A 12,634-nucleotide genomic window follows, 5' to 3' on the forward strand; every position below is an offset into this window, starting at 1 on the left:
TAACGTTATCTGACCGTGCACTTCGTAGTTGCTTCTCCATGAATGATCACAACTAATCCACTTGCACAGAGAACTACATAGATGGGTGCATGGGATAAGCTTTCCATCTTCAATGTACAAGCACTTTAATTCATTCTATAGATCAATACACAGCGCCGGCCACGTCTTCCCTATCTTTTGGGGAGGGAAGGATGATTAGTTCGACGTCCGGTTGTTACTAGAGACCGAGAATACCTCTACATCTCCACGGCTATCTCGGGAAGGATAGTAGTGTGGTAGGTTATTTTTAGATTAGGATTCACTGTGGTAAGTGATGCGATCGGTTAAAGCAGAATTTGTTCTTTATTTAAATCTAGTGGGTATAGAATAAGGCAAAGTGAAAAATGTCAAGGGGGGGGGGTAGGGGATTGGGGGTAACCACTAATGCTATATCGACATGTTTCGTCTACTTACTACTCTCTGACGACTGTGCTGGGGAAGCAGCATATGCATGTGCGTAATTGGTGGATTTGTTAATTATGTCGACGCTTTTGGACAATGCTTGACATTTACTACTTTTTCAATAGTTTCTTGTTGAACATAAACAGTCAAAGGCATTGATATCGATGCGTAAGCGTAGCCCTGATCGATTGGTGATAAAATTATTGAAATTGGTTCAGGGGCAGCTGAGTTATTAGCATTCAAAATCTTTCATAATTTGTTACATGTTCCATTTTCAGTTTTCACAAAGTGTACCCCCATATAGAAATCAAAGACGTAGTCCTACGTCAAAAGAATAATGAGCAGTTCGTTTGGTTAGCAATCAGTAATGGCTTAATTACTTTTTCCACAAGCGTCGGATCGTTTTGCAGTCTTCAAAGAAAAGTTTCCTTGTAAAATTTCCTAGGGAATACATGGGTTGATTTATTTTTAGAGGACAATGGGTGACCTCACCCTCCACATTTGAAAAAGTATGTTTTCCCATAGAAAATCCTATGTAAAATTAAAACCGCTGCCGCTAAAATATAGTTCCACCGACCGACCAGAAATTTAACACAGTTATTCTAGGACCCAGAAGGCGCCCGGAAATCATACTGGAACGAGAATTATTTTTTTTTTTTTCATATATCCGTGTCCCAGCCTACTAGTCAAGTAGTGAGCCAATTTAAAATCGTTAGTTTCCACCGGTTGGTACTACCCCCTTAAATGTGTTCCACTAGATTGCATTCCTACACCGCTGTGCAATCCCGAGATAGAGCTGATTTAATGCGTCCAATTTTTAACTGGACCATGCTTTAGTGTGAACGGTTTATGTATACACAGATTGATCTGTGGGTACGTAATTTGTATTACAAAAGCAGTTGGGTTGATTTAATCATTTACTTCTGATATCACCCAACAAGAAATGTAATCACTGCCATCAACTTTTCGTCAATAAATAAACAAACAAATAAAGGAGCACGGTATCCATGCAGGAATTACACTTTCCAACAACCGGGTAGCATCACTCAGCTTATGTCTATTAAAGTGAATGGAACACTGAAAAAAAATGCAGACACCAGCGAATCCGAATGCGAAAGAGAGAACAAGAGCATTTTTCAATTTCGTTGGAATGCAACAAATCGCGAGCACCGGAAATCCTCGGCAAAGAGGAATACAACAGTGCAGTGCAATTCTGTCGTCACTACCAACAAATCCCTGGTCTAGCTGCACACCTGCAGGCCCGAACGCTAGTTTTTGGAAGTTTTTCCACGGGAAACAACATTGACCTGCACCCCCAGCCTATCGCTAACTCCCACCCTGAGGGATTTGCCAATTGTTGAAAACTTTTTATCAAGTTTAACGGTAGCCGAACTAAATTGACAACCAAAGCAAAGTCATGTACAGGCGAAATACGCCGCCCGCTGTTGGATGGGTTGATTTTTTCGATTTCGTTTTATGAATGAGGTTTTTGACCTATTTTGTGCTCAAATGTTTTGGATTCACGTTAGGTACCCATAGGAGACAGAGACTTAAATGGAGAATAATGCGTCTCCTTTGGTTCCATCGATTCGGGTTGGTGGCGCAAAGGTTTTAAGTTTCTCAACATTGTTCTTGCTGCGGTGAAATGTGTAGCGATCATGTATAATTTTAATTGACCTAAGAGTTTCTTATCGACACAATCTAACATATTTCCAGGTACTCGGACCCAACTAGAACCCAAAGAAATTCCTTGTACGTGTTTTCCGCGCCTGTGATTAGGCGTTACATACATGGGTAAAAAATCAGAGGAAAATTGCTTGCTTTTGTAGTTCCTTGACTAACGATATAAAGTTGATAGCTGGACGTAATTAAATTTACTCATGCAACGTTGAACTATGCCTGGGGTGCTTTGGCTTTGTAGTTTTGCTAATCGCTGAAGTGTAGTAAATTATAGCTGTAGTATAAATATTATGCCACCGTTATCTCTATGTTTATCTATGTAATTGCTGTCCTGCACTCTTGCTCATAAAATATGAAAGGGGAGGTGTTGAGACATTTTGTATAAAAGCAATCAGGGCGAAAAATGAAGTCCACTTTCAGGATCGCAAGATAGCCATCTCCCGCCTACTTAGATTGACGCAAACAAAAAAAAAACTAGAAGGGTTTCTTGATTGATTGGAAGCTCGTGTTTGTTTGTATGAAATTTCGTTGTTTGTTGTGATGGAGGTCATGATATTTAGCACCGGCATGTGGGAAAAGTATGCATGTTTTTCCTGCATTAAATAATTTCAAACCACAGTTGTCGGTCGCGACACCGAAAAGTCAAACTAGGCCAAATTACTTCTCTGCAACAGTTTTTGGTGTGTTATTTTTTTCATCCCCTTCCGATGTGAGGATGGAAATGGGGGGTAATTTTGTAGTCGGTACATAAATGGAAAATGATTGCTCAAAGTTCTGGTGTTGGCTGAAAAGAAAACAAGGTGATACAAGTGGCACCTCGGAGCCGAAGAAGTTGTTTTAAGGGTGATCGTGACCTGGCATGTAATAACAATTTCGAATGCGGAGTTAATAAGGCTAACCTTTACGAGCGTTACACGTTATGCGGAACAATTATTTTCGAAAGTGGAACAAACAGTTTGTTTCAATTTACGAGATGATGTTGATAATGAGGTTGAGATAATTCAAAGTTTGTGGTGTATTCATGCGCTTCATTGCAGATACGTTTCATTCCAACGTTTTTGAAGTGAAATAAAATTAGAATTTCACAACGTAAAACTTTGAAGAATTGTTGCATTAACGACCTCATTCCCAAATAATTAAAAAATCAACGTCTGTAACTCGATGATCCCTTCAATATCGAGATAGGGAGAGGTATAATATTGGCGTAGCAAGACTTTTCCATCAGGAGGTGCAGACACGGAGTTGAGGAAGCTCCAGGAGTTTCTGCTAGTTCGAAAGTTGTTTCCTGGAGTTTTGAAAATTTCCGAAACTTTTAGAGATCTCCACGTTATGGATGTTGTCAACGTTTCTGAATTTGCCAGAGTTTCGGAAGTAAGTTGCCCGAAGTTCCAAGAGCTCATAAAACAACGACAAATTTCCCGTACAGTTTTCTCAACGGATAGTTCTCGAAGTTTCGATGATTTCTGGAGTTCCGATAGTTTACCTAACTGCTTGAGGAGTTATCCAGTATTTTGAGTACGCTACTGAAGGGGTGAGTATCTCATAATTTGACATAAGCACGGGAGAAACACATAAAGCAACAAACGATACAGACAAAACGGTTGCTACGACTACCATGATAAACTCTGTAACAAAGCTCGATCGGAGTGGTAGAACGATAATGATATAGGGGAATTTACGTATTCTCGGCAACCTAAGCAGCGACCTTCTTTCTATAGCCCTTTTCTCTAAGGAACGCACACATATGCAGTATTGGTTTGTTTACAATCTTTTGCTGCCAGCTGCTCTAACAATTTCAGTCGAAAGAAATGTCAAAAACTGTTTTGAAACGCTTTTACAAAGCTCCAATCTTCTCTAGTGAGAGCGAGTATTGTCGGCAACCAGTTTTTCTTCGGCAACCGTTCCATTTGAACTGCATGTAAATCTGCTGTTCTATTATCGGCAACTCGAAATCAGCTACAATTTGTAGTGCGTGTGTTTCATTTCAAGAAAACCTTGCTAGGTTGCTTTTTCTCAGTGGTAAAAGTATAGTCAAATTGAAGCTGAAAGCATAAAGAATCGTTTGCATGCATTCAGCGAAGTGTTTTCGTAAGAAAATCCAGTGAAAATAGTGTTTCAATTTGGGTTGCCGAAAATAGTTTGGCATGCCGAAGCCGTCATTTCCCCTATTGCTTGCCTGCTTTGTTGCTGCATAGCTTGATCGGAATCGAGGAAAGACATAACAATAAAATTCCCATTAACACACGTGTATCATCTTCGGCTTAACTTCGATTCCTTCTACCGGCCCGAGCGAGTTATGTTTCAGTGACTGTTTGTCATGAAAAAAGGAAGAAGATTATATCATTATTTCTTTTCATTTCTGACAAAGCGTTATCGTTCGGCTCGTTGATCGCTTGTCATTTTGACATTTGGAGAGATTTTTGATTCTTTGGATATTCGGTACAAGACGGAATTGCACGGAATTTCACGAAACTTTTGGGTTTTGGCTATGAAAACAGCAGAATTATAGGAGCTTAACCTACGGAAAATGGTGTTGCGGGCCACATCTCTCAGTTGAATTCAATATTTCTGTTTCTGATTGATATTGGTATTGATAGTTCCGTTAGAGTACGGCAGTGTGAAAAATGTATATAGAAAGTAGCTTAAGAGTAACCATTCAGCGTAATTTTGAGTGGGATTATTTCATTTTAATCTATGCAACCTTGCACGGCCACCAGCGCCCCAATGGGTCTGGGTTCAATCCCAGCCGAGGTCGGTGGGATTTTTCTGAGGCATAAAAATCTCTGCTCACCCAAGAGACAACTTTGATTTCAGTAGAGTAGTAGAGTAATGGACATATCCCAACACACCGGCAAGGAACGAATGCAAGGAAACCTGTCTGCTCATCAGTCCGCATCGTGCTCTCTTGCCGTGCGGATCAATTTGCTTTTTGCTGAAGGAAGTGTTACTACTACCTAAAGCTACAACAAATTTAATCAGCACTTTTCAGTGCTCAACCTGTAAAATTTCTACCTTGTTCAACTCTCATACCTCTTCGATCCTTGTTTGGATCCTACCCGAGGTAATCTTTCTTGGATATCGATTTGGAAAATTCCTCTTCGATCCTTCGAATCTTATAGTCATCTGCTTGGAAGTCGATTTGGATAAACATTTACTGCCACCATGGCGCCTAAACGTAAAAGAAAGGGGCAAACTCTTGATCCCCCTTCTGATGAAATTAATTTGAGTAATCAATTTGATTTGCTCACGGATGATGAGAATGATCCACCATCCAAGGTAAATTCTAGTAAACTTTCCCAGCCGAATGCCAAGAATGGAACTTTTGAACTTCGTGAAAGTTAAGTTTTCACTTCAAATTGGACGTCGGGATGAATGCCGTGTAATGGCTGAAACCTTGGATGGATTTAAATGTCTTCTCAAGTATCTTACTGAGAAGCAGCACAATTTTTTTACTTACGACACCAAAACTGAACGTGTGTTCAAGGTTGTCATGAAAGGACTGCCCAGTGGTGAATCCCTGGATCAGATCAAAGATGAACTGGCAAAATTACTTGGAGTTGTGCCACTCCAAGGAATCAAAATGAAAATGAAATCCCGTCCTGGCGATTCGCGCAACGGGATTTCTAATGATTTTTATTTAGTTCACTTCAAGTCTAGTGAACTAAACAACCTTAAGGCCTTAGAAAAAGCTAGCCTTATGCTCCATGTCCGAGTGAAGTGGGAACACTTCAGGAAGACTGGAGGAAATTTCCAAAACCTCACCCAGTGCCGTAAGTGCCAGGGATGCTACATGCCAGCTAAATGCATGAATTGTGGTGATTCCTCTCACGCAAAGGACGACTGCCCTGTGAAGGAAGCTCCTAAGAAATTTAAATGTTCAAATTGTGGTGAAAACCACAAATCCAAAGCGATCTTACAATCTTGTTTTAAGTGCAGGTAGGAAACGCTCCACGTTCACGACCAGGTACAAATTACTCTGCTGCTAACAACGGTCAGCGAGGAACAAATTCTACTCGCTGCTAACAATGTTCAGCGAGTTAATGGGGCTACCTATGCGGGTAGAAATCAAAATACTAACCAACGTAATTCTAACGGAAATTTTGACAATTTTGACATTTGCCCCTAAAATGGAATTTTTACAGAAATCATTAATTGACATGATTTCTGATATGCTTAAATCTAACTCCATGTTTGATGCTATTCAAACTGGAGTTAAATTTGCAAACAATATTGTCATGACTTTAAAATTCAGTAATCGATTTTAAAGCATTAAATATTTTAAATTGGAATGCTCGATCTCTTAAAGATAATGAAGACGAGCTATTTAACTTTTTGAGAGTTCATAACGTGCATATTGCCGTTATAACCGAAACGTTCCTTAAACCTGACCATAAGGTTAAGAAGGACGCAAATTATTTCATTTATAGAAATGATCGTCTTGATGGACCTTGTGGTGGCGTTGCCATCATTGTTCATAGACGAATCAAACATAAAATTCTTTCTTCATTTGAAAACAAAGTTTTTGAAACTTTGGGTGTTTCTGTTGAAACAAAATTTAGACAACTTACGTTTATAGCTGCCTATTTGCCATTGCAATGCGTAGGCCAGCAAAAAGTTTCTCAAGGGTGACCTTCAGAATTTTACCCTATATGTCTAAATTCTTCATTATTGGTGATTTTAATGCAAAACACCGCTCATGGAATAATGCTCAAAGCAATTCCAATGGTAATATTCTGTTTGATGATTGTTCTGCAGGTTATTACACTATTCAATATCCAAACAGCCCAACATGCTTTCCTTCTGCAAAAAATCCCTCGACTATTGATTTGGTCTTAATTGATTCATGTCGACTTTGTAGCCAATTGGTTACCCATGCTGACTTCGGTTCTGATCACCTTCCAGTAACATTTGAAATATCCCAAGAAATAATTTGCAATCCCAACAGCTCTTCTTCCAATTACCATAGAACTGACTGGGAGCAATATCGAACATTTATGGAATATAACTTCGATCCAAACATTCCTTTGCAAACCAAAGATGAAATTAATTATGCTCTTGAATTTCTGACTACTTCTATAGTTGAAGCAAGAGCTGCTTCAGTACCAAAATGCGAGGTTAAATTCGATTCAATTATAATAGACGACGATCTTCAGCTCTTGATCCGTCTTAAAAATGTCCGTAGGAGACAATATCAAAGAACATGCGATCCTGCCATGAAGGTTATCTGGCGGGATTTGCAAAAATAAATTAAAAAGCGATTCTCTGCCCTGAGGAACAAAACTTTTGAAAATAATATTTCTAAATTAGACCCGAGTTCCAAACCCTTTTGGAAACTCACAAAAATTTTGAAAAAACCTCAAAAGCCTATTCCAGCGCTTAAAGAAGGTGGTAAAATTTTGATCACAATTTTGGAAAAAGCTCAGAAACTTGCTCAGCAATTCGAGAGTTCCCATAATTTCAGTTTGGGTCTTACTAGTCCTATTGAGAATCAGGTTGCTCGGGATTTTCTGAATATTTTCTCTCGGGAAAATATTTTTGATGATTCCTGGGGGACTGATTTGGACGAAGTAAGCTCTATGACCAAAAAGTTTCAAAATATGAAAGCTCCAGGTGATGATGGAATTTTCTATATCCTCATCAAAAAACTCCCAGAGAGTACCTTATCTTTCTTGGTAAAATTATTTAACAGATGTTTCAATTTGGCATACTTTCCTGATAAATGGAAAAATGCTAAAGTTGTTCAAATGTGGAAGCCGGATAAAAATACAGCTGAAGCTTGTAGCTACCGTCCAATAAGTTTGCTTTCTTCAATAAGTAAACTTTTTGAAAAGATAATTTTAAATAGAATGATGCTTCACATCAATACGAACTCAATTTTTGCAGATGAGCAGTTTGGATTTCGCCATGGGCATTAAACTCTTAAGAGTTACCAATTTAATTCGTTCAAACAAATCTGAAGGCTACTCCACTGGAGTTGCTCTTCTAGACAAAGAAAAAGCATTCGACAGTGTTTGGCATGAAGGTTTGATTGCTAAATTGAAAAAGTCTAATTTTCCACGCTAAATTATGAAATAAGTTCAAAATTATTTAAGTGACAGAACTCTGCAGGTAAATTATAAAAAATCCAAATCTAATCGACTACCTGTTAGAGCAGGAGCTCCTCAGGGTAGCATTCTTGGGCCTATATTGTATAACATTTTCACTTCGGACCTCCCTGATTTGCCTCAGGGTTGCCACAAATCTTTGTTCGCTGATGACACAGGCATTTCCGCTAAAGGAAGAAGTCTTCGTGTTATTTGCAGCAGATTGCAGAAAAGTTTAGATATTTTCTCTTCTTATTTACAAAAATGGAAGATTTCTCCCAACGCTTCCAAAACTCAACTTATAATATTTCCACATAAGCCTAGAGCTTCCTTTTGAAACCTAGTAGTAGTCACATATTCACTATGAACGGAGTTCCAATTTCCTGGTCAAACCAAGTGAAATATCTTGGATTAATACTTGACCAAAAATTAACTTTTAAAGATCACATTGAGGGCATTCAAGCTAAATGTAACAAATATATTAAATGTTTGTATCCTCTTATAAACAGGAAATCCAAACTTTGCCTGACGAATAAACTTCTAATATTTAAACAAGTTTTTAGACCGGCCATGCTTTACGCTGTGCCAATATGATCTTGTTGTTGCACTACCAGGAAAAAGCACTTCAAAGGATTCAGAACAAAGTTCTGAAAATGATTTTGAAGTTGCCTCCCTGGTACAGTACTACCGAAGTAGGCATAGAATTTCGAATGTTGAGACTTTAGAACAAATGGCCAACAAAATAATTAGTAATTTCAGGCAAAAACCGTTGCAATCCTCAATTGCAACGACTAATTCCCTTTATACTTAGATAAGATTTAGTTTTAGTTTTTAGTTTTAAGATATCAATTGTTATAATGACATGCAGGTTTAAAAAACCTGTTTAAATACTGAATTGCCAAGACAGAAACAATGTAAAAACACTTAGCTATATATCATAACAATTAAGGCTGGTAAGTTACTGTAGTAACTGGAGCACCTAGGTTAAAATGAAATGTAATTTATTTTGAAATTGGAACAAATAAAGAGAAGAAAAAAAACCTGTCTGCTGAGACGCTGATTGGCTCTTTTCCAGAAGATCATCACTGCAGCGAGCAGCGTTGCCAGGTCATTTTCAGAAAAATCTGGACCAGTTAAAATAAAAAATCTGGAAAAACCCGGAATGCTCCAAACATCCTGTTTTTAACATAATGCTATTGAAATCAAAGTGATGTGCCAATTTCCCGTAGAAATCACTCAGTATGATCAACCGGTGGAAACTAACGATTTAAAATTGGCTCACTACTTGACTAGCCTATTGGTTCCAAGCAAATCGATTAACGTACCCCATTCTAGTCGACCTAGGGACCGAAGATAGAACCAGAGATGAGCCAAAAAGTTGAGCACGTTTCTTTGGGACCTTCTGGTCTTAGAGTAGGCTATCTGAGGCCCCGATAATGTTTATAAAAATAGGGTAAACTAGTGTTTATGTTTTATAATAGTGTTTACAGTGACTGCCCATGATTGAAGGATGATAAATATGTGATACATCAAAAGTTTTTTTTTATTGGAATCTAAATTCTTACATTGGGATTCCTGAACCTTATCAATATACTAAGGCTTGTTAGTTTGCTTAAGTTCTTAATTTTTTATTCTTCCTAGGTGTGAAAAAAAAACAGGGCAAGTAAATCGTTCACTTTCCTTTTTAGTAAGTTTCAAGGTTGAAATATTTATAATTCCATAATTTGCAGTACTTTTATTGAAGGTCTTTTTTGTGATTGCCGAATCTCCAGTTCAGGAATTTTAATTAATTATATGGTCAACAAAAAAATCTTAAGCGTAAATTTGTAAATTTGTTCTGTAGCCCATAAAACCGCATGAGTACTCGATAACAAGATGATTATATCATATGAGCTTCATGTCCACACGCGTCTTATTATAAATTGATCAGAATCTTCTTCTTGGAGACCATCTGTTAAAATTTAAATATGTAAGAAGGGTCCAATCTCACCATAGGTGGATAAATTTAGGTATTTGTTTTAAAATTAGTCCTGCTGTGACGATGCGAAAGGAACTACATCTCATTCGTAAGAAATGATACAGAAAAAAAAAGTTATACAGCCACGATTTATTCGTCTGTCGTCGAAAGAAAGGACCATAAAACCTCGATTTTCACCGTCAAATTCCCTTTCTCTCTACTAGTTACCTTTTTATTCTTCTACTTTGGGCCTGATTGCATGTATGAGCCATAAGTTGCAGGGAGTCAACATGGTGACATAGATATGGCTACCAAACCAAAACACGACGTCGAGGCAGGCGGGCAATAAACATTTGACCCAACTCAAGGAAACCACAAATATTAGCTAAACTGAAATGTATCCTGTTGACCGGTTGTGCTTTTTTTTTTTTTGCTTTATTCCTTTTGCTTCAATTGGGCTTATGGCTAAGAGGGTTTGGTTGAAAAATGAGGTCCTGTTGAAATGTTTTGCTTTGCGACAGGAAATCTAATGGCCCATTCCAGTCAGGAAGTGCGATTTGCATAAATTTAAATGCGGTGGCAGTTTGGCAGCCATCTGACGGTACTTGGCGGAAAAATTCGTTAACTTAACAGCCCTCTACTCACCATCCGGTACGAAAATATTCAGCAACAGACAATCCTCGTCGTACTGCTTCTCTCCATCGTCGGCCGTTTTGATCAGCTCCAAAAACAACTGATTGTGCCGCCGGTGGGTCTCCCGGGGTGACGGCCAGCACTGTGGTCCAAAAGTGGATGCATTCTTAATCCCTTCCCAACTTGGTAGCCCATCAACGACCGGAGGCGTGAAACGTTTCTCGTCGGTCGGTGCCTGAGCGTACGGAATTCCCAGATACGCCGTCACTCGTTGAGTTCTGAACATCTTCAAGTACGTTCCCACCACTGTGCCCTGGTTGGGAATCTCCACCATCGGAGGATCCCGCGAGACACATTGCCGGACAATGGCCACCATCACCAACACCAGCACCAACAACAATCTATTGCGTGTCATTTTTCTTCTTGAATTTAAACTTTTTGCACTTATTCATATATGAATGAAATCAAAACCAACAGCTTCGCCAAAAATAAAACTTCTCTATCCTTTTGGTTTCTGTTGTTTCGTCGGACGGAAACGAAATCCACGGGAAATGGGAACAACAGCACCGAGTAACATAAAGCACCAACACTTGCAAAACTGCAAATCAAACCGAAAGTCCCGAGAGACTGGTAACCTAAAAACAATACTGGAGCAGTAAATCTAATAATTGCCGGGGGTGGGGATTTGAATTTGAACCGTGCAACTACGGGTCGAGGTGCTCCGTTGGAATCCTCCCGGTCGGCTCGAGCGTTGAACGACGAATGGAGCCAGCGAAACAGCCAGAAGGCACTCTTCTCCCATAGGGCTCTGGAAAGGATATTCACACTCACAGAGAAGCCACCGACGACGGTCGGGTTTCAGCCGTTTTCCACAACCGGGGAATGTGAGTCACGCGAAGGAGCAAGCGACCCCAACTTCGGGAAAACTGAATGCAAGCTACTTCTATAGCACCCATCATACCTTCCCTAGGTATGGTTAGTGAGTTTTTATGATTTGAATTGCGACTGCCGCCGCCGCCACCGTCGTCGTCGTTGACTCGGCCGATATGGAGGTACCTGCCGCGTGGTGCCAGGTGCCACCCAGTGTGGGTTGGCATGTAAATCTCAAGCGTCGCCTTCTTCGTGTCACTGAACGAAGTTTCCGTTTTGTTTCAAGTACCGTGAGGATGTGATTTTATGCACGTTGAAACAGTTGTGCGATAGTTTGGTTTTAAAAAGATACTTTCGTTAAAGTGATGCCACTAATAATAATTTCCGTGCATGGAAAAGTTGAATACTCTTTTTAGTTTCAATGGTAAATATTGGAAATAATGAAAAATAGTGGACATTTGGGGTGAAGTTGATCATGACAAAGTTCAGTTTTTTCAATCATAAATTGAAGTAGAATGATGTTTAATAAAGAAAACCAACTATATTCAAAGGGCCATCGAGATAGGGAGACATCGCAATTAGAACAGTAATTGATTAGCCTATTAGCAACCGGTGGAAACTAACGATTTTAAATTTGCTAATCATAAAGGATTTCCGAGAAACAGTGGTGGGTGAACGGTACCACCCACCGCATAGAAGGAGGGGTTAATGTACCGAAAAAGAAATCGACCACATCAGCCGAAAATGGAGACGGAGCCTTCTTGACGTCCGGAATAAATGCAGCACTGACATGGCGTCTGACTATCACCTTCTAATTGGTGAGATCCGCCTACGCATTGCACAGCTCCAGCGGAGGGAGGATAAGCTCGGACGGCGATTCAACACACGCCGACTAGAAGATAAAGCTGTCAAATGATCGTTCGTTGAAGAACTTGAGACTCGAGCAGCGGATGCTCCGGAAGGTGGCAGT

General features: G+C 39.5%; 1 protein-coding gene across 1 annotated transcript in view; it reads right to left on the bottom strand.

The window, feature by feature from the left end:
- The window catches only part of LOC135705071 (neuroligin-4, Y-linked), a 33,836-nt gene extending 22,317 nt beyond the window's left edge, over positions 1-11,519 (bottom strand). The window contains exon 1 of the mRNA XM_065226640.1: positions 10,807-11,519. Coding sequence (XP_065082712.1) covers positions 10,807-11,209 — 403 coding nt within the window. The 5' untranslated portion in view covers positions 11,210-11,519. The remainder of the gene's footprint in view (positions 1-10,806) is intronic.
- Positions 11,520-12,634: the final 1,115 nt, after the last annotated feature.

This window comes from Ochlerotatus camptorhynchus, unplaced genomic scaffold (assembly GCF_037179485.1).
Source record: "Ochlerotatus camptorhynchus isolate MF236.1 unplaced genomic scaffold, CSIRO-AGI_Acam_v1.1 ptg000257l, whole genome shotgun sequence".
NCBI classification, from domain to species: Eukaryota; Metazoa; Arthropoda; class Insecta; order Diptera; family Culicidae; genus Ochlerotatus; species Ochlerotatus camptorhynchus.